Source organism: Schistocerca cancellata, chromosome 2, assembly GCF_023864275.1.
Source record: "Schistocerca cancellata isolate TAMUIC-IGC-003103 chromosome 2, iqSchCanc2.1, whole genome shotgun sequence".
NCBI lineage: Eukaryota > Metazoa > Arthropoda > Insecta > Orthoptera > Acrididae > Schistocerca > Schistocerca cancellata.
Window position 1 is genome coordinate 566,109,583 of NC_064627.1, and position 27,472 is coordinate 566,137,054.

A 27,472-nucleotide genomic window follows, 5' to 3' on the forward strand; every position below is an offset into this window, starting at 1 on the left:
TTCCCTGTTCCACCTCCTTTCCGGGCCACTTTGCGTACACCACCATGGTGTGTTCCTCGCCCTTGCCTTCGGCTGGACTTGGCACAGTGCCCGAAGGACTCAGTCCCTCCGGAGGACTTCCGCCGCTGCTTTTATTACATACTACCCACGTATCAGGGCTCTGGTGTTGTATACACTGATGGTTCGATGGTTGATGGTCGAGTCGGTTATGCTCTAACTCTAGGGGACCACTACGAACAACGATCCTTGCCGGCTGGCTGCAGCGTTTTTACTGCTGAGCTGGTCGCCATCTTTCGTGCCCTAGAGTATATCCGATCCTGCTTAGGTGAGGCCTTCGTTATCTGTGGCGATTCCTTGAGTGGTTTACAAGCTATCGACCAGTGTTTCCCTCGTTCACGTCTGGTGATGGCTATCCAGGCGTCCCTGCATACTCTTGCCCATTGCAGCCGCTCTGTGGTCTTTGTGTGGACCCTCGGTCATGTCGGTATCCCAGGCAATGAACATGTTGACCGCCTGGTGAAAGAGGCCACCAGTAAACCATCTCTGGACGTTGGCCTCCCGGAGACTGATTTGAGGGCAGTCTTATGCCACAAAGTTTTTGCGCTATGGGACGATGAATGGCGCGAACTGACCACACGTAATAAACTCCGTGCTGTCAAGGAGACGACAGCTGTGTGGCGGGCATCCCTGCGAGTCACTCACACGGACTCAGTAGTCCTTTGCCGGCTCCGCATTGGCCACTCTCGGCTGACACAGTTATTTACTGCGCTGGGAGGACCCTCCTCTATGTCGCTGCGGGGCAGCTTTGACAGTGGCCCACATTTTGTTGGCCTGCCCCCTTTTAGCTGTGGTCAGGCAGACACTTGCGCTGCCTGTTACGCTCCCTGCCCTTTTAACTGATGACCCTGCTATGGCTGACTTAGTTTTACGTTTTATTCGGGCGCGGGGTTTTTATCGTTTAATCCTAGTGTGTGTTATGTTATTTTGTTGATTCTGGCCTTTGGTCTAAGATTTTAGACTGAGTTTTTGATGTCTCTCGGTGGTTGGCTTTTCCCTTTTTTTTTCTCTATGGTCAGCCAACCATCGCCATACTCCGTGTGATTTTAATTTTTGTCTGTTCTTTGTCTGAATTTTTCTTGTCCTGTGTCTTGTGTTGTCTCTATTATTCGTTTTTTACTCTGTGTGGGTGTTTTTAAGTTTTGGAACAAAGGACCGATGACCGTAGCAGTCTGGTCCCTTTAATCCTACAAACCAACCAATCAACCAACAATTACATTACATGTACAGAAATGCCTCACATTTAACAGAGAATGAGAAATAAAGATAACCAGTAACGTAAATACATGAATGTAGGTAAAACATCTAGCACTTTAATCACTATTACAGAGCCGAGTACCGTCAGCGACCTGCATAACTAACGGCTTCTAGGGACAATAAAAATTTGATTTTCAATACTCGACCAAATTTAAAATGTCGGCATAATACATTAGTTAAGAGTATATTCTTATGTTAACAGTTCAACACAATCAGACAAGTGTGACAGGTAGACTGTGTGTTTGTCTTGAGGCTGCAAATGAGAGCAAGTCTTCCAGCAGACTTTAACACACACACCGAGTTGACACTCGGTGTATAGGCTAACGGGAGCCAAGGCAGCTACAGTCAGATATGCCATTCTGAGGGGTCACGCTGCTATTGTCTTACACATATGAGGTCATTGGCAATGCTTCTGACCTGAGACAGACGTTCCCACCGATAAAGTGAGCATGGTGTGGATATGATGGCGTCATGTCATATTGTACGTCTTCCACATGTCAAGAAAGATGGTAACCAGATGCTGACGGCAGGCAAAGGCTATACAGATTGCAGACTCCAGGCACACCAGATTACCAGTGGCAGACCTGCCCTTAGGACACCCACCTTGGGACGGAGCTAGAAGGCCCCAAGACTCAAGTATCCAACTCAGCCTCTGGCTCACCATGCATTCGAGCAACTAGCAAAGAACGTTGGTGAGGCTAATGGGATGGTAGCTCTCCACCTCCAGTGGGTTCTTGCCAGGTTTCAACATGGGGATTATGATGCTTTCCTGTTATTGAGACGGAAACTCACCCTCAACCCAGATACAGTTGAAAAGGTCTACGAGGCCTCGCTGGCAGGACCTGACGGTGGATGCAGGGTTATTATAAGAACCGGGCAACTTATGAAAGGGTGTCTGGTGGCGTCTGCATTTATGTTCTTCACTCTCTTCACAGCGAGTCTGTCCCTCTACAAACACCTTTAGAGGCTGTCCCTGTTCGGGTGTGGACGCCACAGGCTGTTACTGTCTGCAGTCTCTATCTTCCACCGGATGATTATGTCCCTCAGTGTGTCCTGGCGGCGCTGATAGCCCAATTGCCGCCACCTTTCTTGTTACTGGGCGACTTCAACGTCCATAACCCTCTGTGGGGTGGGTCAGTGGCAACAGGTCGAGGCGCCACTGTTGAGAACATATTGGCACAGTTCGACCTCTCCCTTTTAAACGACGCTGCCTTCATGCATTTCAGTGTGGCTCATGGCACGTACTCCACCATCGACCTTTCGATCTGTAGCCCTCGCCTCTTACCGTCTGTTCAATGGAGTGTGCATGACGACCTGTGTGGTAGTGACCACTTTCCGATCTTCCTGTCACTGCCACAGCGTCACTCTCCTGGGCGCCCTTGCAGGTGGGCTATGAATAAGGCTGACTGGGGTTTGTTCTCCTCTACTGCCGCTATTGAACCTGTTTCTCATAAAGCCATAGATGCCGTGGTTCAGTCTGTCACCGACGGCATCGTTACTGCCGCAGAATCTGCCATTCCACGTTCTTCTGGGTCCCCTCGGCGGAGGACTGTGCCGTGGTGGTCGCCTGAGATCGCTGAAGCTATTAAAGATCGCCGGCGGGCGCTCCAGAACACAAGCGACATCCGTCTTTCGAAAACCTCGTCCCCCCCCCCCCCTGCAGGTCCGGGGGTTAGAATAGGCCCGAGGTATTCCTGCCTGTCGTAAGAGGCGACTAAAAGGAGTCCCTCCCCTTCAAGGGGGTAGTTTGCGCCTGCATCCAGAGACGGATGGTTCCACGACTTCTATTTGTGGTCATTTTGGTTTTTCACTTATTCGTGTTTCTTCCTTCCTTTGTTTGGTTCCTTTCTTTGTCCTTCTCCCTCTCATTGTCTTCCTTTTTTTTTCCCTCGCCTTCGTCTCCTCGCCTTCGTCTCCTCGCCTTCGTCTCCTCGCCTTCGTCTCCTCGCCTTCGTCTCCTCGCCTTCGTCTCCTCGCCTTCGTCTCCTCGCCTTCGTCTCCTCGCCTTCGTCTCCTCGCCTTCGTCTCCTCGCCTTCGTCTCCTCGCCTTCGTCTCCTCGCCTTCGTCTCCTCGCCTTCGTCTCCTCGCCTTCGTCTCCTCGCCTTCGTCTCCTCGCCTTCGTCTCCTCGCCTTCGTCTCCTCGCCTTCGTCTCCTCGCCTTCGTCTCCTCGCCTTCGTCTCCTCGCCTTCGTCTCCTCGCCTTCGTCTCCTCGCCTTCGTCTCCTCGCCTTCGTCTCCTCGCCTTCGTCTCCTCGCCTTCGTCTCCTCGCCTTCGTCTCCTCGCCTTCGTCTCCTCGCCTTCGTCTCCTCGCCTTCGTCTCCTCGCCTTCGTCTCCTCGCCTTCGTCTCCTCGCCTTCGTCTCCTCGCCTTCGTCTCCTCGCCTTCGTCTCCTCGCCTTCGTCTCCTCGCCTTCGTCTCCTCGCCTTCGTCTCCTCGCCTTCGTCTCCTCGCCTTCGTCTCCTCGCCTTCGTCTCCTCGCCTTCGTCTCCTCGCCTTCGTCTCCTCGCCTTCGTCTCCTCGCCTTCGTCTCCTCGCCTTCGTCTCCTCGCCTTCGTCTCCTCGCCTTCGTCTCCTCGCCTTCGTCTCCTCGCCTTCGTCTCCTCGCCTTCGTCTCCTCGCCTTCGTCTCCTCGCCTTCGTCTCCTCGCCTTCGTCTCCTCGCCTTCGTCTCCTCGCCTTCGTCTCCTCGCCTTCGTCTCCTCGCCTTCGTCTCCTCGCCTTCGTCTCCTCGCCTTCGTCTCCTCGCCTTCGTCTCCTCGCCTTCGTCTCCTCGCCTTCGTCTCCTCGCCTTCGTCTCCTCGCCTTCGTCTCCTCGCCTTCGTCTCCTCGCCTTCGTCTCCTCGCCTTCGTCTCCTCGCCTTCGTCTCCTCGCCTTCGTCTCCTCGCCTTCGTCTCCTCGCCTTCGTCTCCTCGCCTTCGTCTCCTCGCCTTCGTCTCCTCGCCTTCGTCTCCTCGCCTTCGTCTCCTCGCCTTCGTCTCCTCGCCTTCGTCTCCTCGCCTTCGTCTCCTCGCCTTCGTCTCCTCGCCTTCGTCTCCTCGCCTTCGTCTCCTCGCCTTCGTCTCCTCGCCTTCGTCTCCTCGCCTTCGTCTCCTCGCCTTCGTCTCCTCGCCTTCGTCTCCTCGCCTTCGTCTCCTCGCCTTCGTCTCCTCGCCTTCGTCTCCTCGCCTTCGTCTCCTCGCCTTCGTCTCCTCGCCTTCGTCTCCTCGCCTTCGTCTCCTCGCCTTCGTCTCCTCGCCTTCGTCTCCTCGCCTTCGTCTCCTCGCCTTCGTCTCCTCGCCTTCGTCTCCTCGCCTTCGTCTCCTCGCCTTCGTCTCCTCGCCTTCGTCTCCTCGCCTTCGTCTCCTCGCCTTCGTCTCCTCGCCTTCGTCTCCTCGCCTTCGTCTCCTCGCCTTCGTCTCCTCGCCTTCGTCTCCTCGCCTTCGTCTCCTCGCCTTCGTCTCCTCGCCTTCGTCTCCTCGCCTTCGTCTCCTCGCCTTCGTCTCCTCGCCTTCGTCTCCTCGCCTTCGTCTCCTCGCCTTCGTCTCCTCGCCTTCGTCTCCTCGCCTTCGTCTCCTCGCCTTCGTCTCCTCGCCTTCGTCTCCTCGCCTTCGTCTCCTCGCCTTCGTCTCCTCGCCTTCGTCTCCTCGCCTTCGTCTCCTCGCCTTCGTCTCCTCGCCTTCGTCTCCTCGCCTTCGTCTCCTCGCCTTCGTCTCCTCGCCTTCGTCTCCTCGCCTTCGTCTCCTCGCCTTCGTCTCCTCGCCTTCGTCTCCTCGCCTTCGTCTCCTCGCCTTCGTCTCCTCGCCTTCGTCTCCTCGCCTTCGTCTCCTCGCCTTCGTCTCCTCGCCTTCGTCTCCTCGCCTTCGTCTCCTCGCCTTCGTCTCCTCGCCTTCGTCTCCTCGCCTTCGTCTCCTCGCCTTCGTCTCCTCGCCTTCGTCTCCTCGCCTTCGTCTCCTCGCCTTCGTCTCCTCGCCTTCGTCTCCTCGCCTTCGTCTCCTCGCCTTCGTCTCCTCGCCTTCGTCTCCTCGCCTTCGTCTCCTCGCCTTCGTCTCCTCGCCTTCGTCTCCTCGCCTTCGTCTCCTCGCCTTCGTCTCCTCGCCTTCGTCTCCTCGCCTTCGTCTCCTCGCCTTCGTCTCCTCGCCTTCGCGTTTGAGACAGTCTGTCCTTTCTCTCCCTATCTGCCTCCTTTTTCCTCTTCTTCTTTCCTCCGTGTGCGTGCCTGAAGGCCGACCCACGCGTTCGCACGCGTAGTTGGTGACGGGGTAACGCGTAATTCCCCGCCCTGGGTAGACAAGTAAGGCACACACGTACCCCCTGGTAAAGGCCAGGCCCAGGGAGGGGTGATTGCCTGAGCTGACGTCTTCCGACCATGCGGATTGGTCCCTCCGTCCGTTCCTCGGGAGGTGTGACCTGAGGTGTAAACATTCACCTAAGGCAGGAGTGCCCTCTGAGAGGGTCCCCACAAGGAAGGAGCGCGCCATCGGTGACGCTGGCAATCATGGGGGATTCCTCCGCAATGGATTTCTCTTCTTCTCTCTCAACTTCTGCCCAAAAACAGAAACTTGACCAGCCACCAGTGACAAAAGTACTGCCACCTGCCCCAAAGTTCCTCGTAGTTTCTCGATCTGAGGACGGAAAGGATTTTTCATCTGTCAACCCTTTAGTTATCCAGAAGGGCGTAGATGCCATAGCCAGATCTGTCAAGGCTTGTATCAGGATGCGTAACGGTACCTTGTTACTAGAAACTGGGAGTGCCTTTCAGGCAGAAAAACTGCTTCGGGCCACACTCCTGTACACGTTCCCTGTCCGGGTGGAGGCTCACCACACTTTGAATTCGTTGCGTGGTGTGGTATATACTAGAACACTCGACGGATTGACTGACGAGGAGATTCAGTCCTTCCTCGCTGAGCAGGGCATGACGGCTGTCCGTAGGGTCATGAAAAAGGTCAACAATGACCTTGTACCGACCCGGACACTTTTCTTAACCTTTGATAGTGTTCACTGCCGTCGCGGCATCAAAGCGGGCTACGCGGTTGTTTTTGTTCGCCCCTATGTCCCGTCACCTACGCGCTTCTACCAGTGTCAGCGTTTTAATCACACTCGCCAGTCTTGTTCTAATGCGGTTAAAGGTGTCACTTGTGGCAGAGATGCCCATGAGGGTGACTGTCCACCTCCGTCTCCTCATTGTGTGAGCTGTCAGGGTGACCATGCAGCGTCCTCCCACGACTGCCCCATCTACACGGAAGGCGCTGTATACAGGAAATTCGCGTCAAAGAGAAAGTGTCCACCTCGGCTGCTCGCAAGCTATTTGCTAGTAGGAAGCCCACGCTGCTCCCAGCGGGGAAATACAGTACTGTCCTCGACTCGACTCGCCTCGCCTCTCCTCGGACTACCAGGGAGGTGGCGACGCAGACATGCGATCTGACCTTCAGCACCACGGTCGTCCGTTCGGCCAGTGCTAAGATCGCGCGGTCGACGTCTCCTCTTCCTCCCATCACCCCACAGACACAAGCCCCTTCATCAGCTTCTGCTAAGACGAAGACCCAGAAGTCAGATGCACGGGCCTTGAAGAATGAACCGTCCCGTGCAAACTTCCTACGTACCTCGACCTCCCAGCCATCGACCAGTACTTCCACCAAACGACCTTCCAAGAAGGCTCATAGGAAGCACAGTTCTCCTTCTCCGCCACGGCGCATTTCTTCTCCTGCGCCACCCAGCGGTTGCCGCCCCAGGCCGTCATCCGTTTCGCCTGGCCGCACCGCTGGTAGCCGCACATCTGGCCGTTCACCGGCGGAGAAAGCGCCCCCTCCCGGCCATCTTAACGATATGGCCGATGAACCTATTGAACCAATGGACGATGACTCTCCGCCTATTGATAGCGGCGGCAGTGCTCGCTCGAAGCCAAGCCCTCGGCGGCCTTCGAGGTGACCGCTTCTTGCTTCTCCTTTTTCTTTTTCTTCTCCTGATGGCACTTCTTCTTAAGTTACTGCTTAAAGTTACTGCTACGCTTGTACTGTCCGCTCGTCGTAGCCCTCCAGGAAACGAAGCTACGCCCATGCGATCAAATTGACTAGGGACACTGTGCCCCTGTATGTTTTGACCTACCCCTGTGGCAGGTATTCCGGCTCATGGAGGGGTTATGTTGCTGGTCCGGGATGATATTTACTACGATCCCGTCACATTGCACACCGGCCTGCAGGCAGTTGCCGTCCGAAATACTTTCCCCACTTTTACATTTTCCATTTGTACCGTTTTCACTCCATCGTCATCAGCCGTTACCAGGGCAGACATGATGCAAATTATTGCTCAGCTACCTGCACCATTTTTGTTAACTGGAGAATTTAATGCCCACCACCCCCTTTGGGGCTCTTTAGCATACTGCCTGAGGGGCTCCCTGTTAGCAGACCTTTTCAACCAGCTCAATCTTGTCTGCCTCAATACTGGCGCCCCTACTTTTCTTTTGGACACATCTCACACCTATTCCCATTTAGACCTCTCTATATGTTCTACCCAACTTGCACGCCGGTTTGAGTGGTATGAACTTTCTGATACGTATTCAAGCAACCACTTCCCTGCGTCATACCCACTCTCCGTGCTCAACTAGTTGCAACATCTCCAAAGCACACTGGGGGCTCTTCTCTTCCAGGGCGACCTTTCAGGATCAAACCTTCGCAAGCTGCGATAGTCAGGTCGCACACCTCACGGAAGTCATTCTCACTGTTGCTGAATATTCCATCCCTTACACTACTTCTTCTCCACGTCGCGTACCGGTCCCCTGGTGGACCGCAGCATGTAGAGACGCTTTACGTGCTCGTCGACGTACTTTACGCACCTTTAAACGCCACCCTAAGGAGGCGAATTGTGTCAATTATAAATGATTACGTGCGCAGTGTCGTCGTGTTATTAAAGAAAGCAAGAAAGCCAGCTGGGCTGCTTTCACAAGCACCTTCAACAGTTTTACTCCTGTTGTCTGGGGTAGCCTGCGCCGGCTATCTGGCACTAAGGTCCACTCACCAGTTTCTGGCTTGACGGTCGCGAATGACGTCCTTGTGGCCTCTGAGGATGTCTCCAATGCCTTCGGCCGCTTTTTCGCAGAGGTTTCGAGCTCCGCTCATTACCACCCTGCCTTCGTCCCCCGAAAACAGGCAGAGGAGGCTAGGCCACCTAACTTCCGCTCCTCGAATCATGAAAGTTATAATGCACCATTCACCATGCGGGAACTCGAAAACGCACTTGCCTGGTCACGGTCCTCCGCTCCAGGGCCTGATTCTATTCATATTCAGATGCTGAAGAACCTTCCTCCTGCGGGTAAAGGTTTCCTTCTTCGTACTTACAATCGCATCTGGATTGAGGGACATGTTCCCACATGCTGGCGCGAGTCTATTGTCCCGATTCCTAAGCCGGGGAAGGACAAGCACTTGCCTTCCAGTTATCGACCCATCTCGCTTATCAGCTGTGTCTGTAAAGTGATGGAGCGAATGGTTCACTCTCGTTTGGTTTGGCTGCTCGAGTCTCGACACCTCCTTACCAATGTACAATGTGGATTTCGTAGGGGCCGCTCTGCTGTTGACCATGTGGTTACCTTGTCGACCTTCATTATGAATAACTTCTTGCGGAAGCGCCCGACCGCGGCTGTGTTCTTTGACTTGGAGAAGGCTTACGACACCTGTTGGAGGGCGGGCATTCTCCGCACCACCACCATGCTTAAGATCCTACTCGCCGGTCATCTTCAGTCTTCAGGAAACAAAGCTGCGTCCCCATGACCGCTTTGTTCTCCCTCATTTTCAGTCCGTCCGATATGATCTCCCCTCTGTTGAAGGCTCTCCAGCCCATGGAGGACTCATGATTCTTCTCCATGATACCCTCCATTATCACCCAATCCCCTTAAACACTTCCTTCCAAGCTGTCGCCGTCCGTCTTTCCCTTTCCGGATACACGTTCTCTCTTTGTACTGTATACATTCCATCGTCCACACCAATGGCACGAGCTGATCTCCTTCATCTTCTTGGTCAGCTTCCACCCCCCTATTTGCTGGTTGGGGACTTCAATGCCCACCACCCACTTTGGGGATCTCCACATCCTTGTCCACGTGGCTCCATATTGCTAGACGTCTTCCACCAAGCGGATCTAGTTTGCCTCAACACTGGGGTCCCCACATTTTTGTCTGCCTCCACGACAAATTTATCTCATTTGGACCTTGCGGTCGGTACTGTTCCGCTAGCTCGGCGCTTCGAATGGTTCGCCCTTGATGATACACACTCGAGTGACCACTTTCCATGTGTCCTTAGACTGCAGCCTCAACTGCCATATATGCGCCCGCGACGCTGGAAGTTTGCCCAAGCCGATTGGACACTTTTTTCGTCTCTCGCGACATTCGATGACCGTCGCTTTCCCAACGTCGACGATGAGGTCACACATATTACCGACGTTATCCTTACAGCTGCGGAACGTTCAATACCACGCACCTCCGAATTGCCCCGGCGCCCCCCAGTTCCTTGGTGGAACTAGGCATGCCGTGATGCAATACGTGAGCGGCGGCGTGCTCTTCGCATTTTCCGTCACCATCCTACTTTGGCCAACTGTATCCGCTATAAGCAGCTCCGTGCGCGATGCCGTCGCGTCATCCACGATAGCAAGAAGGGAAGCTGGAAATTCTTTATTAGCTCATTTAACACCTTCACTCCCTCCTCGGAAGTTTGGAGTCGGCTTCGACGGTTCTCAGGCGCGCCTAGTTTCTCCCCGGTCTCTGGGCTCACTGTCGCGCATGATACCTTAGTGGACCCCGTCGCAATTTCTAACTCGTTTGGTCAGCACTTTGCTGAGATTTCGAGCTCTTCAAATTACCCGCCAGCGTTTCTCCCGAAGAAACGTGCAGCGGAAGTGCGACCTCTTGCTTTCTCCTCTCAAAATCACGAAAGCTACAATACTGTTTTCTCCATGCGGGAACTCCAACATGCCCTCTCATCTTCTCGCTCCTCCGCCCCAGGACCGGATGGTATCCATGTCCAAATGTTGCTGCATTTATCAACCCCTAGTCTGCGTTACCTCCTTCGCCTATATAATCGAATTTGGACCGACAGTACCTTTCCCAAACGGTGGCGGAAAGCTATCGTCGTTCCTGTTCCAAAACCTGGAAAGGACAAACATCTCCCCTCTAGCTATCGCCCCATTTCTCTCACGAGTAGTGTCTGTAAGGTTTTGGAGCGTATGGTGAATTGCCGGTTAGCTTGGTGGCTGGAATCCCGCAGTCTTTCAACACCAGCCCAATGCGGATTTCGGAAGCATCGTTCTGCAGTTGACCATCTTGTTGCTCTCTCCACTTATATCATGAACAATTTTCTCCGGAAACGCCAAACGGTAGCAATATTTTTCGATCTGGAGAGAGCATACGATACCTGTTGGAGGACAGGCATCCTCCGCACACTGTTCTCTTGGGGCTTTCGAGGCCGGCTGCCCCTTTTTCTTCGCGAATTTATGGCAGAGCGCACTTTCAGGGTGCGGGTGAACACTACTCTCTCCCGTACTTTCTCCCAAGAAAACGGGGTACCCCAGGGATCCGTGCTGAGTGTTGTACTGTTTGCCATCGCCATAAATCCAATTATGGATTGTCTCCTTCCTGATGTCTCGGGCTCCCTCTTTGTGGACGATTTTGCGATCTACTACAGCTCTCAACGGACCAGCCTTCTTGAACGACGTCTTCAAGGATGTCTCGATCGCCTCCACTCGTGGAGCATCGAAACCGGCTTCCGTTTCTCACCCAGTAAGACCGTTTGTGTCAATTTTTGGCGACGTAAGGAGTTTCTTCCGCCCTCCTTACATCTAGGTCCTGTCAACCTTCCGTTTTCAGACGTCGCTAAATTCTTGGGTCTTATGTTTGACAGAAAACTGTGCTGGTCCTCCCACGTTTCCTATCTTTCGGCTCGCTGTCTGCGATCGCTTAACACCCTCCGTGTCCTGAATGGTACCTCCTGGGGAGCGGACCGAGTGGTCCTTCTCCGCCTCTATCGCGCCTTAGTGCGCTCAAAATTGGATTACGGAAGCATAGTCTACTCCTCTGCTCGGCCGTCTATTCTTCGGCGTCTCGACTCTATCCACCACCGTGGATTACGTTTAGTGTCTGGAGCTTTTTACACTAGCCCTGTGGAAAGCCTTTATGCTGAGGCTGCTGAACCTCCGCTGTCCAATCGGCGAGCAGTCCTCCTGAGTCGTTATGCTAGCCATCTGTCTTCCATGCCTGCTAATCCAGCCCATGACCTTTTTTTCGACGCCTCCTTTGATGTAGGGTATGCAGGCCGCTCCTCCTCCCTACTACCCCCGGGAGTCCGCTTCCGTCAATTGCTCCATTCTCTTTCCTGCCGCTTTCCGAAAACCTTCTTGACAACTTGGGGTACAGCACCGCCTTGGCTCCGTCCCCGGATCTGCCTGCTCCGTGACCTTTGTCAATTTCCCAAGGATGGTACCCCTACACTTGTTTATCGTCGGGCATTTGCTGCTCTATGTGCACAAATGACGGACGCCACGTTTATTTACACCGACGGCTCGAAAACATCATTAGGTGTAGGGAGTGCCTATATTGTTGGCGACACCCCAAATCGCTTTAGACTTCCCGACCAGTGTTCGGTTTATACTGCGGAGCTTTACGCTGTTCTCCAGGCTGTCCACTACATCCGCCGCCATCAGCGGATACAGTACGTTATCTGCTCAGATTCTCTCAGCTCTCTCCTCAGTCTCCAAGCTCTTTACCCTGTGCACCCTCTGGTCCACCGGATTCAGGACTGTCTGCGCTTGCTCCACCTGGGGGGCGTCTCGGTGGCGTTCCTCTGGCTCCCGGGACACGCTGGTATCTGTGGGAATGAGGCGGCCGATATGGCGGCCAAGGCTGCAGTCTCTCTTCCTCGGCCAGCTATTCAGTCGCTTCCCTTCACCGATCTACGGAGCGGTTTATGTCGCCAAGTTGCTCATTTATGGCATGCGCATTGGTCAACACTTCCCCGTAATAAATTGCGGGAAGTGAAAGCCCTTCCTTGCGCTTGGACCTCTTCCTCCCGAACGCGTCGTCGGGAGGAGGTAATTTTAGCTAGACTCCGGATAGGGCACTGTCTTTTTAGCCATAGACATCTTTTAAGCGGTGATCCTCCTCCACTCTGTCCCCACTGCTCTCAGCCGTGAACGGTCAGACACCTTTTAATTGAATGCCCCTATTTTAATCCGTTACGCTCCCGTCTACAGCTATCGCCTGATCTATCGTCGAGTTTAGCAGATGACACGCGCTCAGCCGACCGCGTTCTCCAGTTTATTAGTGACAGTGAAATGACGTCAGTCATTTGAAGTTTTTTTTTGGGGACAACCACCCCCTGTCTGTAGTGGATTTTTAAGCATTCTTTCTACTTTTAGTTTCTCCAATTTTATGAGTTTGTTCCCATTGCTGCTGGTTTTCAATTTCGGTTTTTTACTGTCTTAAGTCACGGGCTGGGCGCTAATGACCATAGAAGTTTTGCGCCCTAAAACCACAAAAAAAAAGAAAAGAAATCTCCGCACCATGCATACATGAGGCTTACGCGGTCGCCTCGCTCTTTTTATTCGTGCCTTTTTAATGGACCGACAGTTCAGAGTACGTGTGGGTTCTGTCCTGTCCGACGCCTTTCGCCAGGAAAATGGGGTGCCACAAGGCTCAGTTTTGAGCGTCGCTCTCTTCACCATAGCGATCAATCCAATAATGGATTGCCTTCCAGCTGATGTATCAGGCTCCCTTTTCGTGGACGATTTTACCATCTATGCAGCGCGCAGCGTACATGTTTCCTGGAGCGCTGTCTTCAGCGTTGTCTTGACAGTCTTTACTCCTGGAGTGTCGCCAATGGCTTCCGTTTTTCTGCCGAGAAGACAGTCTGTATTAACTTCTGGCGCTACAAAGAGTTTCTCCCACCGTCCTTACGACTCGGTCCCGTTGCTCTCCCATTCGTGGAGACAACAAAATTTTTAGGTCTTACATTTGACAGGAAACTTAGCTGGTCTCCACATGTCATATTTGGCTGCCCGTTGTACCCGTTCTCTAAATGTCCTCCGTGTTCTCAGTTGTATGTCGTGGGGAGCGGATCGAACCGTCCTACTTCGTCTATATCGGTCGATCGTCCGCTCCAAGCTGGATTATGGGAGCTTCGTATACTCCTCTGCACGGCCATCCATCTTACGCCGCCTCAACTCCATACAAAATCGGGGTTTACGTCTAGCGTTCGGAGCGTTTTATACTAGTCCCGTCGAGAGTCTTCATGCCGAAGCCGGTGAATTGTCACTAACCTACCGGCGCGATACACTGCTTTGTCGGTATGCCTGTCGGCTGTTGTCAATGCCCGACCACCCGTCCTATCGTTCCTTTTTTGACGACTCTCCCGACCGTCAATAAGGGTTGTATGTCTCTGCCCTGCTACCCCCTGGAGTCCGCTTTCGTCGCCTCCTTCAGCACCTTGATTTTTCACTGCCTCCAACCCTTCGAGTGGGCGACAGCCAAACGCCACCTTGGTTCCAGGCTCAGGTTCGCGTTCACCTTGACCTCAGCTCGCTCCCAAAGGAGGTTACCCCCAGTTCGGTATACCGCTCCCGTTTTGTCGAACTTCGTTCGAAGTTGATTAATATGACCTTCATTTATACAGACAGCTCTAAGACCAATGACGGTGTCGGGTGTTCTTTTATTGTTGGGGCACACAGTTTCAAATACCGGCCCCATGGCCATTGTTCGGTCTTCACAGCTGAGCTATTTGCCCTCTACCAGGCTGTTCTTTACATCTGCCGCCACCGACATTCTGCTTATGTCATCTGCTCCGATTCCCTGATCGCCATCCAGTGCCTCAGTGATCCGTATCCGGTTCACCCTTTCGTGCACTGGATCCAACGCTCTCTTCCCCCCCTGCGGGTTCGGGTGATAGAATAGGCCCGCGGTATTCCTGCCTGTCGTAAGAGGCGACTACAAGGAGTCCATCCCCCTCACGGGGGTAGTTAGCGCCTGCGTCCGGAGACGGACGGTTCCTTGACCTATAATTGTGGTCTTTTTGGTTTTTCACTTCTCGTCTCTTCCTTCCTTTGGTTGGTTGCTTTCTTTGTTCTTCTCCATCTCACTGTCTTCCTTACTCTTTCCCTTGCCTTCTTCTCCTTGCCTTCTTCTCCTTGCCTTCTCTGGTCTCCGCCTCGGCGTTTGAGACAGTCTGTCCTCTCTCTCTTCCTTTTCCTCTTCTTCCTTCCTCCCTGTGCGCGCCTGAAGGCCGACCCACGCGTTCGCACGCGTAGCCGGTGAGGGGGTAACGCGTAATTCCACGCCCTGGGTAGAAAAGTAAGGCACGCACGTACCCCCTGGTAAAGGCCAGGCCCAGGGAGGGGTGATTGCCTGAGCTGATACCTTCTAACCATGCCAATTGGTCCCTCCGTCTGTTTCTCGGGAGGTGTGACCTGAGGTGTAAACATTCACCTAAGGCGGGAGTGCCCTCTGAGAGGGTCCCCATAAGGAAGGAGTGCGCCATCGGAGACGCTGGCAATCATGGAGGATTCCTCCGCAATGGAATTCTCTTCTTCTCTCTCGACTTCTGCCCACAAACGGAAACATGACCAGCCACCAGTGACAAAGGTACTACCGCCTGCCCCACAGTTCCTCGTAGTTTCTCGATCTGAGGATGGAAAGGATTTTTCCTCTGTCAACCCTTTCGTTATCCAGAAGGGCGTAGATGCCATAGCTGGTACTGTTAAGTCTTGTACAAGGTTGCGTAATGGTACCTTGCTACTAGAAACTGAGAGCGCCTTTCAGGCACAGAAACTGCTTCGAGCCACACTCCTGTACACGTTCCCTGTCCGGGTGGAGGCTCACCGAACTTTGAATTCGTCTCGTGGTGTGGTCTATACTAGATCTCTCGACGGATTGACTGACGAGGAGATTCAGTCGTTCCTCGCTGAGCAGGGCGTGACGGCTGTCCGTAGGGTCATGAAAAAGGTCAACAATGACCTTGTACCGACCCGGACGCTTTTCTTGACCTTTGATAGTGTTCAGCTGCCATCGCGCATCAAAGCGGACTACGAGGTTATTTCTGTTCGCCCCTATGTCCCGACACCTACGCGCTGCTACCAGTGTCAGTGTTTTCCCCCCAGGGGGTCCACAACTCTTTTGTGGATACGTGCGTAGCGAGCACGGGACCCCGAGCTAATGTGGCCTTCCTTCCTTTCCGGGCTGCATACCTTCCCATTCCGCATCCTTCCCCATCCCTATCTTCGCCCCTCCTCCCCTCACCTCTGGCTCTTTCCTTCCCTTTCTCCCCATCTGGGAGTATGGTTTGTGCCTACGTCCGGAGACGGACGCTCGTAAATGTACTGCATTCTTCGTCTTTCTTGCTTTTATGTCTTCTTCCTTCCTTTGTCCTTCCCTTTGTCCTTCCCTTTTTCCTTACCTCTTCTCTTTCCCTTTTCTCCGCTGCGGCGTTTGAGACCTCTCTTCTTTCCTTTCCCTTTCTCTTTCTTCCTCCCTGTGCGTGTCTGAAGGCCGACCCACGCCCTTCGTGCGTAGCCGGTGACGGGGTAACGCGTAATTCCCCGCCCCGGGTAGACAGGTAGGACACGTACGTACCCCCTGGTAACGGCCAGGCCCAGGGAGGGGTGATTACCCGAGCTGATACCTTCCGAAAATGCCGATTGGTCCCTCCGTCCGTTTGTCGGGAGGTTTGACCTGAGGTGTGAACAATCACCTAAGGCGGGAGTGCCCTCAGAGAGGGCCCCCACAAGGGAGGAGCGCGCCATCGGAGACGCCGGTAATCATGGGGATTCTTCCGCAATGGTTTCCTCACCTTCCACTATGTCTGCTCACAAACGTAAGTATACTGAGTCTCAGCCACAGACGATTCTTCCATCGTTGCCACAGTTCCTTGTTGTTTCTCGGACTGATGAAGGTCACGACTTCTCCACGGTCAACCCTTTCATTATTCAGAAAGGTGTCGACGCAATTGCAGGTCCTGTAAAGTCTTGTCCCAGATTACGGAATGGCACCCTGTTGTTAGAAACACACAGTGCCCTCCAGGCACAAAAATTGCTGCGTACTTCTCTGCTCCACACCTTTCCTATCCGGGTGGAACCGCACCGAACCTTAAATTCCTCGCGTGGAGTCGTTTATACACGCTCCCTTGATGGATTGTCTGACGAAGAAATTCAGCACTATCTGTCTGACCAGGGCGTAACGGCAGTTCATAGAGTAATGAAACGGGTTGACACGAACATCATTCCAACCCGCACTGTCTTCTTGACATTTGACACAGTTCAACTCGCATCGAAAATCAAAGCTGGCTATGAGATAATTTCCGTTCGCCCTTACGTCCCAAACACTACGCGTTGCTATCGATGTCGGCGGTTCAATCACACCAGCCAGTCCTGTTCCAATCCAGCCAAATGTTACGTGTGGCAAGGATGCCCATGAGGGTGCTTGTCCACCTCCATCCCCTCGCTGCATCAACTGTATGGGTGACCACGCTGCTTCCTCTCGAGATTGCCCCGTTTTTAAGGACGAAAAGCTCATCCAGGAAATAAGAGTGAAGGAAAAGGTGTCGACCTTTGCTGCTCGAAAATTATTCGCCAGTCGCAAGCCCACCGTGCCTCAGACAGGAAAATATAGCACTGTCCTTGCTTCTCCTCGGCCAACAAAGGAGGCGGCCACGCAGACTTGCGACCTCACCTTTAGTGCCACGGTCGTCAGATCGGCCGCCCCCTGCGGGTTCGGGGGTTAGAATAGGCCCGCGGTATTCCTGCCTGTCGTAAGAGGCGACTAAAAGGAGTCTCACATGTTTCGGCCTTATGTGATGGTCCCCTTTCGGGTTTGACCTCCATCTTTCTAAATTATTCCGAAGAGCGAGCCAATTGGGGAAGGGCGCCTTACGTGGTGCACTGTATCCGTCGTGCATTGAGACCTTTAGCCGGCTTTTTCGTCGTTGCAATGGTGTCCCGCTCGTTTTCCATCTCTTGGGCGAGGATACGTCCCTGTGTGCGATTCCCACGCTGCACTCTGCAGTGTTTCTTTTAACTGCGACGACGACCTTGAACAGTTTTGCACCTAAGATCCAGCACGGTAGCCAGTCCGTTGTGGTGGGGCCGCCATGTACCCTCTTGGTTGTAGCCCCCTGACAACACAGGGATCGCTCTACTGATGCCTGCGCCGTTAACTCCCCACGTATGCCAAGGAGTAGATGCCCGTCTCCCTGGGGCATCAGGACTCCCGGCAATGGCCATCCTGCCAGGTGGCTATTGCTGCGGCTGGGTGGCGCCCGTGGGGAGGGCCCTTGGTCGGAGTAGGTGGCATCAGGGCGGATGACCCGCAATGAAGCGTGGTACATCATCTCTCGCTGGCGGCCAGCCGCCAGCAGTCTCTAAGCGTTCTCGGGCTCACTTTAATGCTGAAAAGTACAATCCGAAAACGTTCCCCTCTCTGGCCACGCCGTGGGAGGAGCGTAAATCTCAGGATGGAGGTAATAGTTATTCGCCCCGATTTTTAGTTTGTACGAGAGCCGATGGGGAGTCTTTCCTCTCCACAAAGCCTCAGTTCTTCGTCGAGCATTTAGAGGACAAGTTTGGGGAGGTGGAGGGCTTGTCAAAAATGCGCTCTGGATCGGTCCTGATCCAAACGGCATCCTCTGCCCAGTCACGACGGTTGCTTGCTTGTGACAAGCTGGGGGATGTTGCTGTTACGATCACGCCGCATAAGAGTTTAAATATGGTTCAGGGAGTTATTTACCATAAGGACCTTCTTTTGCAGTCTGATGACGAGCTGCGCGCCAACTTAGAGCGCAGGGGTGTACATTTCGTCCGGCGCGTTTATCGGGGTCCGAAGGAAAATCAGATAGCTACCGGTGCCTTCATCTTGGCCTTCGAGGGTGATACGTTACCGGAAAAGGTCAAGGTGATGGTCTACCGATGTGACGTCAGGCCCTATATTCCTCCCCCGATGCGGTGCTTCAAGTGCTGGAAGTTCGGCCATATGTCTTCCCGCTGCACTTCCAGCCTCACATGTCGAGATTGCGGACGCCCGTCTCATCCCGATACTCCATGTGCTCCGCCTCCCATCTGTGTCAACTGCGGGGAGCACCATTCACCTTGCTCGCCTGACTGCCAAGTCTTTCAGAAAGAGCGCAAAATTATGGAATATAAGACCCTGGACCGGCTGACCTATACTGAGGCCAAAAGGAAATATGACAGACTCCATCCTGTGAGAATGACATATTCTTATGCAGCTGCTACGACAACTGTGCCCCCTCCATTAGTTCCGAGACTTCCAGCCAGCTCGATAAGCAGTAAGACTCCTCCTGCCCCCTTGCCTGTGGGGGGCTCTACCCAACCGGTTGCTCCTGCACCACCTACCTCAGGAGCAACCTCCTCCCACCCGTCGGGGACGTCCGTCCCCGCTTCTCAGCCGGAGAAGCGTCTAACTTCTTCGGCTACTCTCGCCCGTAAGTGTTCCCTTGGGACCCTCCCTTCCCAGGGTTCCACCAGCGGGAAGGATGACGGCCGCCAGTGGCATAAGTCCGCACCAGCGGCCGGGCGTAGGGCTTCGCGATCCTCCTCTGTCCCAGAGACTGAATCGGTGAAGCCTTCCCAGCCAGTGCAACCCAAGGTTCAGCGAGAGAAGTCCAAGAGAAAGACCTCTAAGGCCAAAGAACTTGCGGTGGCGCCAACCCCACCGCCCCTTTCGCGCTCTGCGTCTGAGGATGCAGTCGAGATTCTAGCGTCCGCTGAGGACCTTGATCTCGCTGGTCCCTCAGACGCCATGGATGCCTCTCGTACGGGTACTGAATCGGTGGCAGTGAGTGAACAAGCGGCGTAAATTGCCTTCCCAGTCCTTTCACGCCTTTCTCAGCCATGGACAATATCATCCTCCAGTGGAACTGCGGCGGTTTTTTCCACCATCTAGCTGAGCTCCAACAACTTATCAGCCTTCACCCTTTCTTCTGCATTGCTCTTCAGGAAACTTGGTTTCCAGCAATGCGTACCCCCGCCCTCCGTGGCTATCGGGGTTATTATAAGAACCGGGCTGCATATGAAAGGGTGTCGGGTGGCGTCTGCCTCTATGTCCTTCACACCCTGCACAGCGAGTCTGTCCCTCTCCACACACCTTTAGAGGCTGTCGCTGTTCGGGTGTGGACGCCACAGGCTGTTACCGTCTGCAGTCTTTACCTTCCACCGGATGGTGATGTCTCGCAGCATGTCCTGGCTGCGCTGATAGCCCAATTGCCGCCACCTTTCTTGCTATTGGGCGACTTCAACGCCCATAACCCTCTGTGGGGTGGGTCAGTGGCAACAGGTCGAGGCGCCATCGTTGAGCATTTATTGTCGCACCTCGATCTCTCGATTTTAAATGATGGTGCCTTCACACACTTCAGTGTGGCGCATGGCACATACTCCGCCATTGACCTTTCAATATGTAGCCCTAGCCTCTTACCGTCTGTCCAATGGAGTGTGCATGACGACCTGTGTGGTAGTGACCACTTTCCGATCTTTCTGTCACTACCACAGCGTCACTCTTCTGGGCGCCCTAGCAGATGGGCTATGAATAAGGCTGACTGGGACTTGTTCTCCTCCACTGCCGCTCTTGAGTCTCTCTCTAATGCCGACATTGATGCGGTGGTTCAATCGGTCACCACCGGCATCGTTACTGCCGCCGAATCTGCCATTCCCCGTTCTTCTGGGTCCCCTCGGCGGAAGGCTGTCCCTTGGTGGTCGCCTGAGATCGCTGAAGCGATTAAAGATCGCCGGCGGGCGCTCCAGCGTCACAAGCGACATCCCTCCTTAGACCACCTTATCGCCTTCAAACGGCTGCGTGCGCGGGCCCGCCTCCTTATCCGCCAAGGTAAGAAGGAGTGCTGGGAGCGGTATGTGTCCACCATTGGCCTCCATGTCACTCCTTCGCAGGTCTGGGCCAAGATTCGACGCGTCTACGGCTATCGGACACCTGCCAGCGTCCCTGCGCTCTCACTGAATGGAGCAATTTGTACTGACTCCGACGTCATTGCCAATCGCTTAGCAGAGCATTTTGCTATGAGTTCCGCTTCTGCGAATTACCCCCAGGCCTTCCGCTCCGTTAAAGAGCGGATGGAACGTCGGAGCCTTTCGTTTCGCACCAACCACCCAGAATCTTACAATGCTCCATTCAGTGAGTGGGAATTTCGCAGTGCCCTAGCTGCTTGCCCTGATACCGCTCCTGGGCCAGATGGCATCCACTGTCAGATGCTGAAACACCTTTCAGTGGACTGCCAGCGGCGCCTTCTCGATCTTTACAACCGTCTTTGGGTCGAGGGGGAGTTTCCGTCGCAATGGCGGGAAGGTGTTGTCATCCCCGTTTTGAAACCTGGCAAGACCCCTTTGGAGGTGGACAGCTACCGCCCCATTAGCCTCACCAACGTTCTTTGTAAGCTTCTCGAACGGATGGTGAGCCGGCGCTTGAATTGGGTACTGGAGTCTCGGGGCCTTCTGGCTCCGTCTCAGGGTGGGTTCCGGAAAGGCCGCTCCGCCGCCGACAATCTGGTGAGCCTGGAGTCGGCCATCCGTACTGCCTTTGCCCGCCGTCAGCACCTGGTCGCTGTCTTTTTCGACATGCGGAAGGCGTACGATACGACATGGCGTCATCACATCCTTTCTACGCTTCATGGATGGGGTCTTCGGGGCCCTCTGCCGATCTTTATCCGCAATTTCCTGTCGTATCGTACCTTCCGCGTGCAAGTCGCAGCCTCCTATAGTTCCACCCACGTCCAGGAGAACGGTGTGCCACAGGGTTCTGTTTTAAGTGTCTGCCTGTTTTTAATAGCCATTAACGGGCTCGTTGCGGCCGTGGGAACTTCTGTCTCTGCTTCCCTGTATGCTGACGACTTCTGCCTTTATTACAGCTCTACTGGCATTGCAGCTGTTGAACGTCAGCTACAGGGAGCTATCCATAAGGCGCAGTCTTGGGCTGTAGCGCATGGGTTTCAGTTTTCGGCAGCCAAGACCCGCGTTATGCATTTCTGCCGGCGCCGAACAGTCCATCCTGAGCCGCGGCTTTATCTTGGCGACGAACTCCTTGCTGTGGTGGAGACCCACAGGTTTTTGGGGGTGGTTTTCGATGCCCGGTTGACTTGGCTGCCTCATATCCGGCAGCTTAAACAGACATGTTGGCGGCATCTAAACGCTCTGAGATGCTTGAGCCACACCCGCTGGGGCGCCGACCGCTCTACCCTGTTGCGGCTCTACCGGGCGTTAATCCAGTCCCGTCTGGATTATGGGAGCCTGGCTTATGGCTCAGCATCCCCATCTGTGTTACGGGTGCTGGACCCAATTCTCCACAGCGGGATACGCCTTGCCACTGGTGCTTTCCGCACCAGCCCTGTGGACAGCGTACTAGTGGAGGCAGGTGTACCTCCACTGCGGTTCCGGCGCCAACGTTTGCTGGCCGCTTATGCTGCCCATGTTCTAAGTCTGCCCGGGCATCCAAATTATCGTGTCCTGTTCCCGCAGTCAGTCGTCCATCTGCCAGACCGTCGGCCCCGGTCGGGTTGTCCGATCGCCGTACGCGTCAAGGAGCTTCTCTGCGGGCTTGGGTTTTTCCCTGTTCCACCTCCTTTCCGGGCGCCTCTGCGTACACCCCCGTGGTGTGTTCCTCGCCCTTGCCTTCGGCTCGACTTGGCACAGGGCTCGAAGGACTCGGTCCCTCCAGAGGCCTTCCGCCGCCGCTTTTATTCCATCCTGGCCACGTATCAGGGCTCTGGAATTGTTTACACCGACGGTTCGATGGTTGCTGGTCGTGTCGGGTATGCGCTAACTCTAGGGGACCATTCCGAACAACGGTCCTTGGCGGCTGGCTGCAGCGTTTACACTGCTGAGCTCGTCGCCATCTTTCGAGCCCTAGAGTATATCCGCTCCTGCCCAGGTGAGTCCTTCGTTATCTGTAGCGATTCCCTGAGCGGTTTACGAGCTCTCGACCAGTGTTTTCCTCGTTCTCGTCTGGTGATGGCTATCCATGAGTCCCTGCATACTCTGGCGCGTTGCGGCCGCTCTGTGGTCTTTGTGTGGACCCCCGGTCATGTCGGTATCCCGAGCAATGAACATGTTGACCGCCTGGCGAAAGAGGCCACGAGACAACCGTCTCTGGATGTTGGCCTCCCAGAGGCTGATTTGCGGGCAGTCCTCCGCCGAAAAGTTTTTGCGTTTTGGGACGCTGAATGGCGCGATCGGATTACACCCAATAAACTCCGTGCCATTAAGGAGACGACGACTGTGTGGCGGTCCTCCATGCGAGCCAACCGCAGGGACTCAGTCGTCCTTTGTCGGCTCCGCATTGGCCACTCCCGGCTAACACACAGTTATTTACTGCGCCGGGAGGACCCTCCTGTATGTCGCTGCGGGGCGGCTTTGACAGTGGCCCACATTCTGTTGGCCTGCCCCCTTTTAGCTGTGGTCAGGCAGACATTTGCGCTGCCTGATACGCTCCCTGCCGTTTTATCTGATGACCCTGTTATGGCTGCCTTAGTTTTACGTTTTATTAGGGCAGGGAGTTTTTATTCTTTCATCTGAGTGTTTGTTTTATTTTATTTTTTGTGCTGATTCTGGCCTTTGGCCTATGATTTTAAACTGATCTTTTAAGGTGTTTCTATGTGGTTGGCTTTTCCTTTTTTATTTCTATGGTCGGCCAACCACTGGCACACACTGTGTGGTTTTAGTTCGTTTTGTCTTGTCCCTGGCTCCGTTTCTTCTGTTCTGTATCGTCTGTGATCTATTCTGTTCCTTTTTTATTCTCTGTGTGTGCTCTTTGTCTTTGGAAAAAGGGACCGATGACCGTAGCAGTCTGGTCCCTTTCATCCCCCAAACCAACCAACCAACCGTCAGATCGGCCAGCGCAAAGATCGCTCGTTCAACCTCACCACTTTCGCCTGCCCACTCTATGGCTCACCCTTCGTCGGTTCTGCTAAATCTCGAGCCCAAAAGTCGGACGCCAAGTCTTCGAAAAAAGAGCATACTCGTGAAGAGTTTTTACGTACCGCAACTTCCCAACCATCGGTTCCTCCATCTAAACATCATTCTTCCAAGAAGGCTACAAAGAAACCCAGTTCCTCTCCTTCTCCGCCAAGGCGTGTCCCATCTACAGCACCACCTGGCGGAAATCGCCCTCGGCCGTCTTCTGTGTCGCCGAGGCGCACTGCTGGTGGCCGGTCAACCGGCCGATCGCTGGTGGCAGGAGCTGCTCCTGACCAACCTATGGATCAGGATCTTCTGCCTTCGGCTGACTGCCATTCCATGCTGTCGGTCGCTAGCTCTGAGCAGTCTTTGACTTGACAGCAACTTTGGTCACAGTCCTCCATTTTCTGTTCACCCCATGTCCATTATCCACTGGAATATCCGCGGCATTCGAGCCAATAGGGATGAATTGTCGATCCTCTTAAGATCCTACTCGCCGGTCATCTTCTGTCTTCAGGAAACGAAGCTGCGTCCCCATGACCGCTTTGTTCTCCCTCATTTTCAGTCCATCCGATATGATCTCCCCTCTGTTGAATGCTCTCCAGCCCATGGAGGACTCATGATTCTTCTCCATGATACTCTCCATTATCACCTAATCCCCTTAAACACTTCCTTCCAAGCTGTCGCCGTCCGTCTTTCCCTTTCCGGATACACGCTCTCTCTTTGTACTGTATACATTCCATCGTCCACACCAATGGCACGAGCTGATCTCCTTCATCTTCTTGGTCAGCTTCCACCCCCCTATTTGCTGGTTGGGGACTTCAATGCCCACCACCCGCTTTGGGGATCTCCACATCCTTGTCCACGTGGCTCCATATTGCTAGACGTCTTCCACCAAGCGGATCTAGTTTGCCTCAACACTGGGGTCCCCACATTTTTGTCTGCCTCCACTACAACCTTATCTCATTTGGACCTTGTGGTCGGTACTGTTCCGCTAGCTCGGCGCTTCGAATGGTTCGCCCTTGATGATACACACTCGAGTGACCACTTTCCATGTGTCCTTAGACTGCAGCCTCAACTGCCATATATGCGCCCGCGACGCTGGAAGTTTGCCCAAGCCGATTGGACACTTTTTTCGTCTCTCGCGACATTCGATGACCGTCGCTTTCCCAGCGTCGACGATGAGGACCACACATATTACCGACGTTATCCTTACAGCTGCGGAACGTTCAATACCACGCACCTCCGAATTGCCCCGGCGCCCCCCAGTTCCTTGGTGGAACGAGGCATGCCGTGATGCAATACGTGAGCGGCGACGTGCTCTTCGCATTTTCCGTCACCATCCTACTTTGGCCAACTGTATCCACTATAAGCAGCTCCGTGCGCGATGCCGTCGCGTCATCCGCGATAGCAAGAAGGCAAGCTGGAAATTCTTTATTAGCTCATTTAACACCTTCACTCCCTCCTCGGAAGTTTGGAGTCGGCTTCGACGGTTCTCAGGCGCGCCTAGTTTCTCCCCGGTCTCTGGGCTCACTGTCGCGCATGATACCTTAGTGGACCCCATCGCAATTTCTAACTCGTTGGGTCAGCACTTTGCTGAGATTTCGAGGTCTTCAAATTACCCGCCAGCGTTTCTCCCGAAGAAACGTGCAGCGGAAGTGCGACCTCTTGCTTTCTCCTCTCAAAATCACGAAAGCTACAATACTGTTTTCTCCATGCGGGAACTCCAACATGCCCTCTCATCTTCTCGCTCCTCCGCCCCAGGACCGGATGGTATCCATGTCCAAATGTTGCTGCATTTATCAACCCCTAGTCTGCGTTACCTCCTTCGCCTATATAATCGAATTTGGACCGACAGTACCTTTCCCAAACGGTGGCGGAAAGCTATCGTCGTTCCTGTTCCAAAACCTGGAAAGGACAAACATCTCCCCTCTAGCTATCGCCCCATTTCTCTCACGAGTAGTGTCTGTAAGGTTTTGGAGCGTATGGTGAATTGCCGTTTAGCTTGGTGGCTGGAATCCCGCAGTCTTTCAACACCAGCCCAATGCGGATTTCGGAAGCATCGTTCTGCAGTTGACCATCTTGTTGCTCTCTCCACTTATATCATGAACAATTTTCTCCGGAAACGCCAAACGGTAGCAATATTTTTCGATCTGGAGAGAGCATACGATACCTGTTGGAGGACAGGCATCCTCCGCACACTGTTCTCTTGGGGCTTTCGAGGCCGGCTGCCCCTTTTTCTTCGCGAATTTATGGCAGAGCGCACTTTTAGGGTGCGGGTGAACACTACTCTCTCCCGTACTTTCTTCCAAGAAAACGGGGTACCCCAGGGATCCGTGCTGAGTGTTTTACTGTTTGCCATCGCCATAAATCCAATTATGGATTGTCTCCTTCCTGATGTCTCGGGCTCCCTCTTTGTGGACGATTTTGCGATCTACTACAGCTCTCAACGGACCAGCCTTCTTGAACGACGTCTTCAAGGATGTCTCGATCGCCTCCACTCGTGGAGCATCGAAACCGGCTTCCGTTTCTCACCCAGTAAGACCGTTTGTGTCAATTTTTGGCGACGTAAGGAGTTTCTTCCGCCCTCCTTACATCTAGGTCCTGTCAACCTTCCGTTTTCAGACGTCGCTAAATTCTTGGGTCTTATGTTTGACAGAAAACTGTGCTGGTCCTCCCACGTTTCCTATCTTTCGGCTCGCTGTCTGCGATCGCTTAACACCCTCCGTGTCCTGAATGGTACCTCCTGGGGAGCGGACCGAGTGGTCCTTCTCCGCCTCTATCGCGCCTTAGTGCGCTCAAAATTGGATTACGGAAGCATAGTCTACTCCTCTGCTCGGCCGTCTATTCTTCGGCGTCTCGACTCTATCCACCACCGTGGATTACATTTAGTGTCTGGAGCTTTTTACACTAGCCCTGTGGAAAGCCTTTATGCTGAGACTGCTGAACCTCCGCTGTCCAATCGGCGAGCAGTCCTCCTGAGTCGTTATGCTAGCCATCTGTCTTCCATGCCTGCTAATCCAGCCCATGACCTTTTTTTCGACGCCTCCTTTGATGTAGGGTATGCAGGCCGCTCCTCCTCCCTACTACCCCCGGGAGTCCGCTTCCGTCAATTGCTCCATTCTCTTTCCTGCCGCTTTCCGAAAACCTTTTTGACAACTTGGGGTACAGCACCGCCTTGGCTCCGTCCCCGGACACGCTGGTATCTGTGGGAATGAGGCGGCCGATATGGCGGCCAAGGCTGCAGTCTCTCTTCCTCGGCCAGCTATTCAGTCGCTTCCCTTCACCGATCTACGGAGCGGTTTATGTCGCCATGTTGCTCATTTATGGCATGCGCATTGGTCAACACTTCCCCGTAATAAATTGCGGGAAGTGAAAGCCCTTCCTTGCGCTTGGACTTCTTCCTCCCGAACGCGTCGTCGGGAGGAGGTAATTTTAGCTAGACTCCGGATAGGGCACTGTCTTTTTAGCCATAGACATCTTTTAAGCGGTGATCCTCCTCCACTCTGTCCCCACTGCTCTCAGCCGTGGACGGTCAGACACCTTTTAATTGAATGCCCCTATTTTAATCCGTTACGCTCCCGTCTACAGCTATCGCCTGATCTATCGTCGAGTTTAGCAGATGACACGCGCTCAGCCGACCGCGTTCTCCAGTTTATTAGTGACAGTGAAATGACGTCAGTCATTTGAAGTTTTTTTTGGGGACAACCACCCCCTGTCTGTAGTGGATTTTTAAGCATTCTTTCTACTTTTAGTTTCTCCAATTTTATGAGTTTGTTTCCATTGCTGCTGGTTTTCAATTTCGGTTTTTTACTGTCTTAAGTCACGGGCTGGGCGCTAATGACCATAGCAGTTTTGCGCCCTAAAAAACCACAACAAAAAAAAAAAGTGTCAGCGTTTTAATCACACTCACCAGTCTTGTTCCAATGCGCCTAATGTGTCACTTGTGGCAGGGACGCCCATGAGGGTGACTGTCCACCTCCGTCTCCTCGTTGTGTGAACAGTCAGGGTGACCATGCAGCGTCCTCCCGCGACTGTCCCATCTATAAGGAAGAGCGATGTATCCAAGAAATTCGGGTCAAAGAGAAAGTGTCCACCTTGGCTGCTCGCAAGCTATTTGCTAGTAGGAAGCTCACGCTGCTCCCAGCGGGCAAATTTAGTACTGTCCTCGCCTCTCCGCGGACTACCAGGGAGGTGGCAACCCAGACGTGCGATCTGACCTTCAGCACCACGGTCGTCCGTTCGGC

General features: G+C 53.9%; 1 protein-coding gene across 1 annotated transcript in view; it reads right to left on the reverse strand.

Annotated features, from left to right (window-relative positions):
* LOC126156501 (trichohyalin-like) overlaps nt 1-27,472 on the reverse strand; it is a 170,206-nt gene that overhangs the window by 23,304 nt on the left and 119,430 nt on the right. The window contains exon 3 of the mRNA XM_049916315.1: nt 3,264-5,313. Within this exon, the coding sequence (XP_049772272.1) occupies nt 3,264-5,313 (2,050 nt within the window). The remainder of the gene's footprint in view (nt 1-3,263; nt 5,314-27,472) is intronic.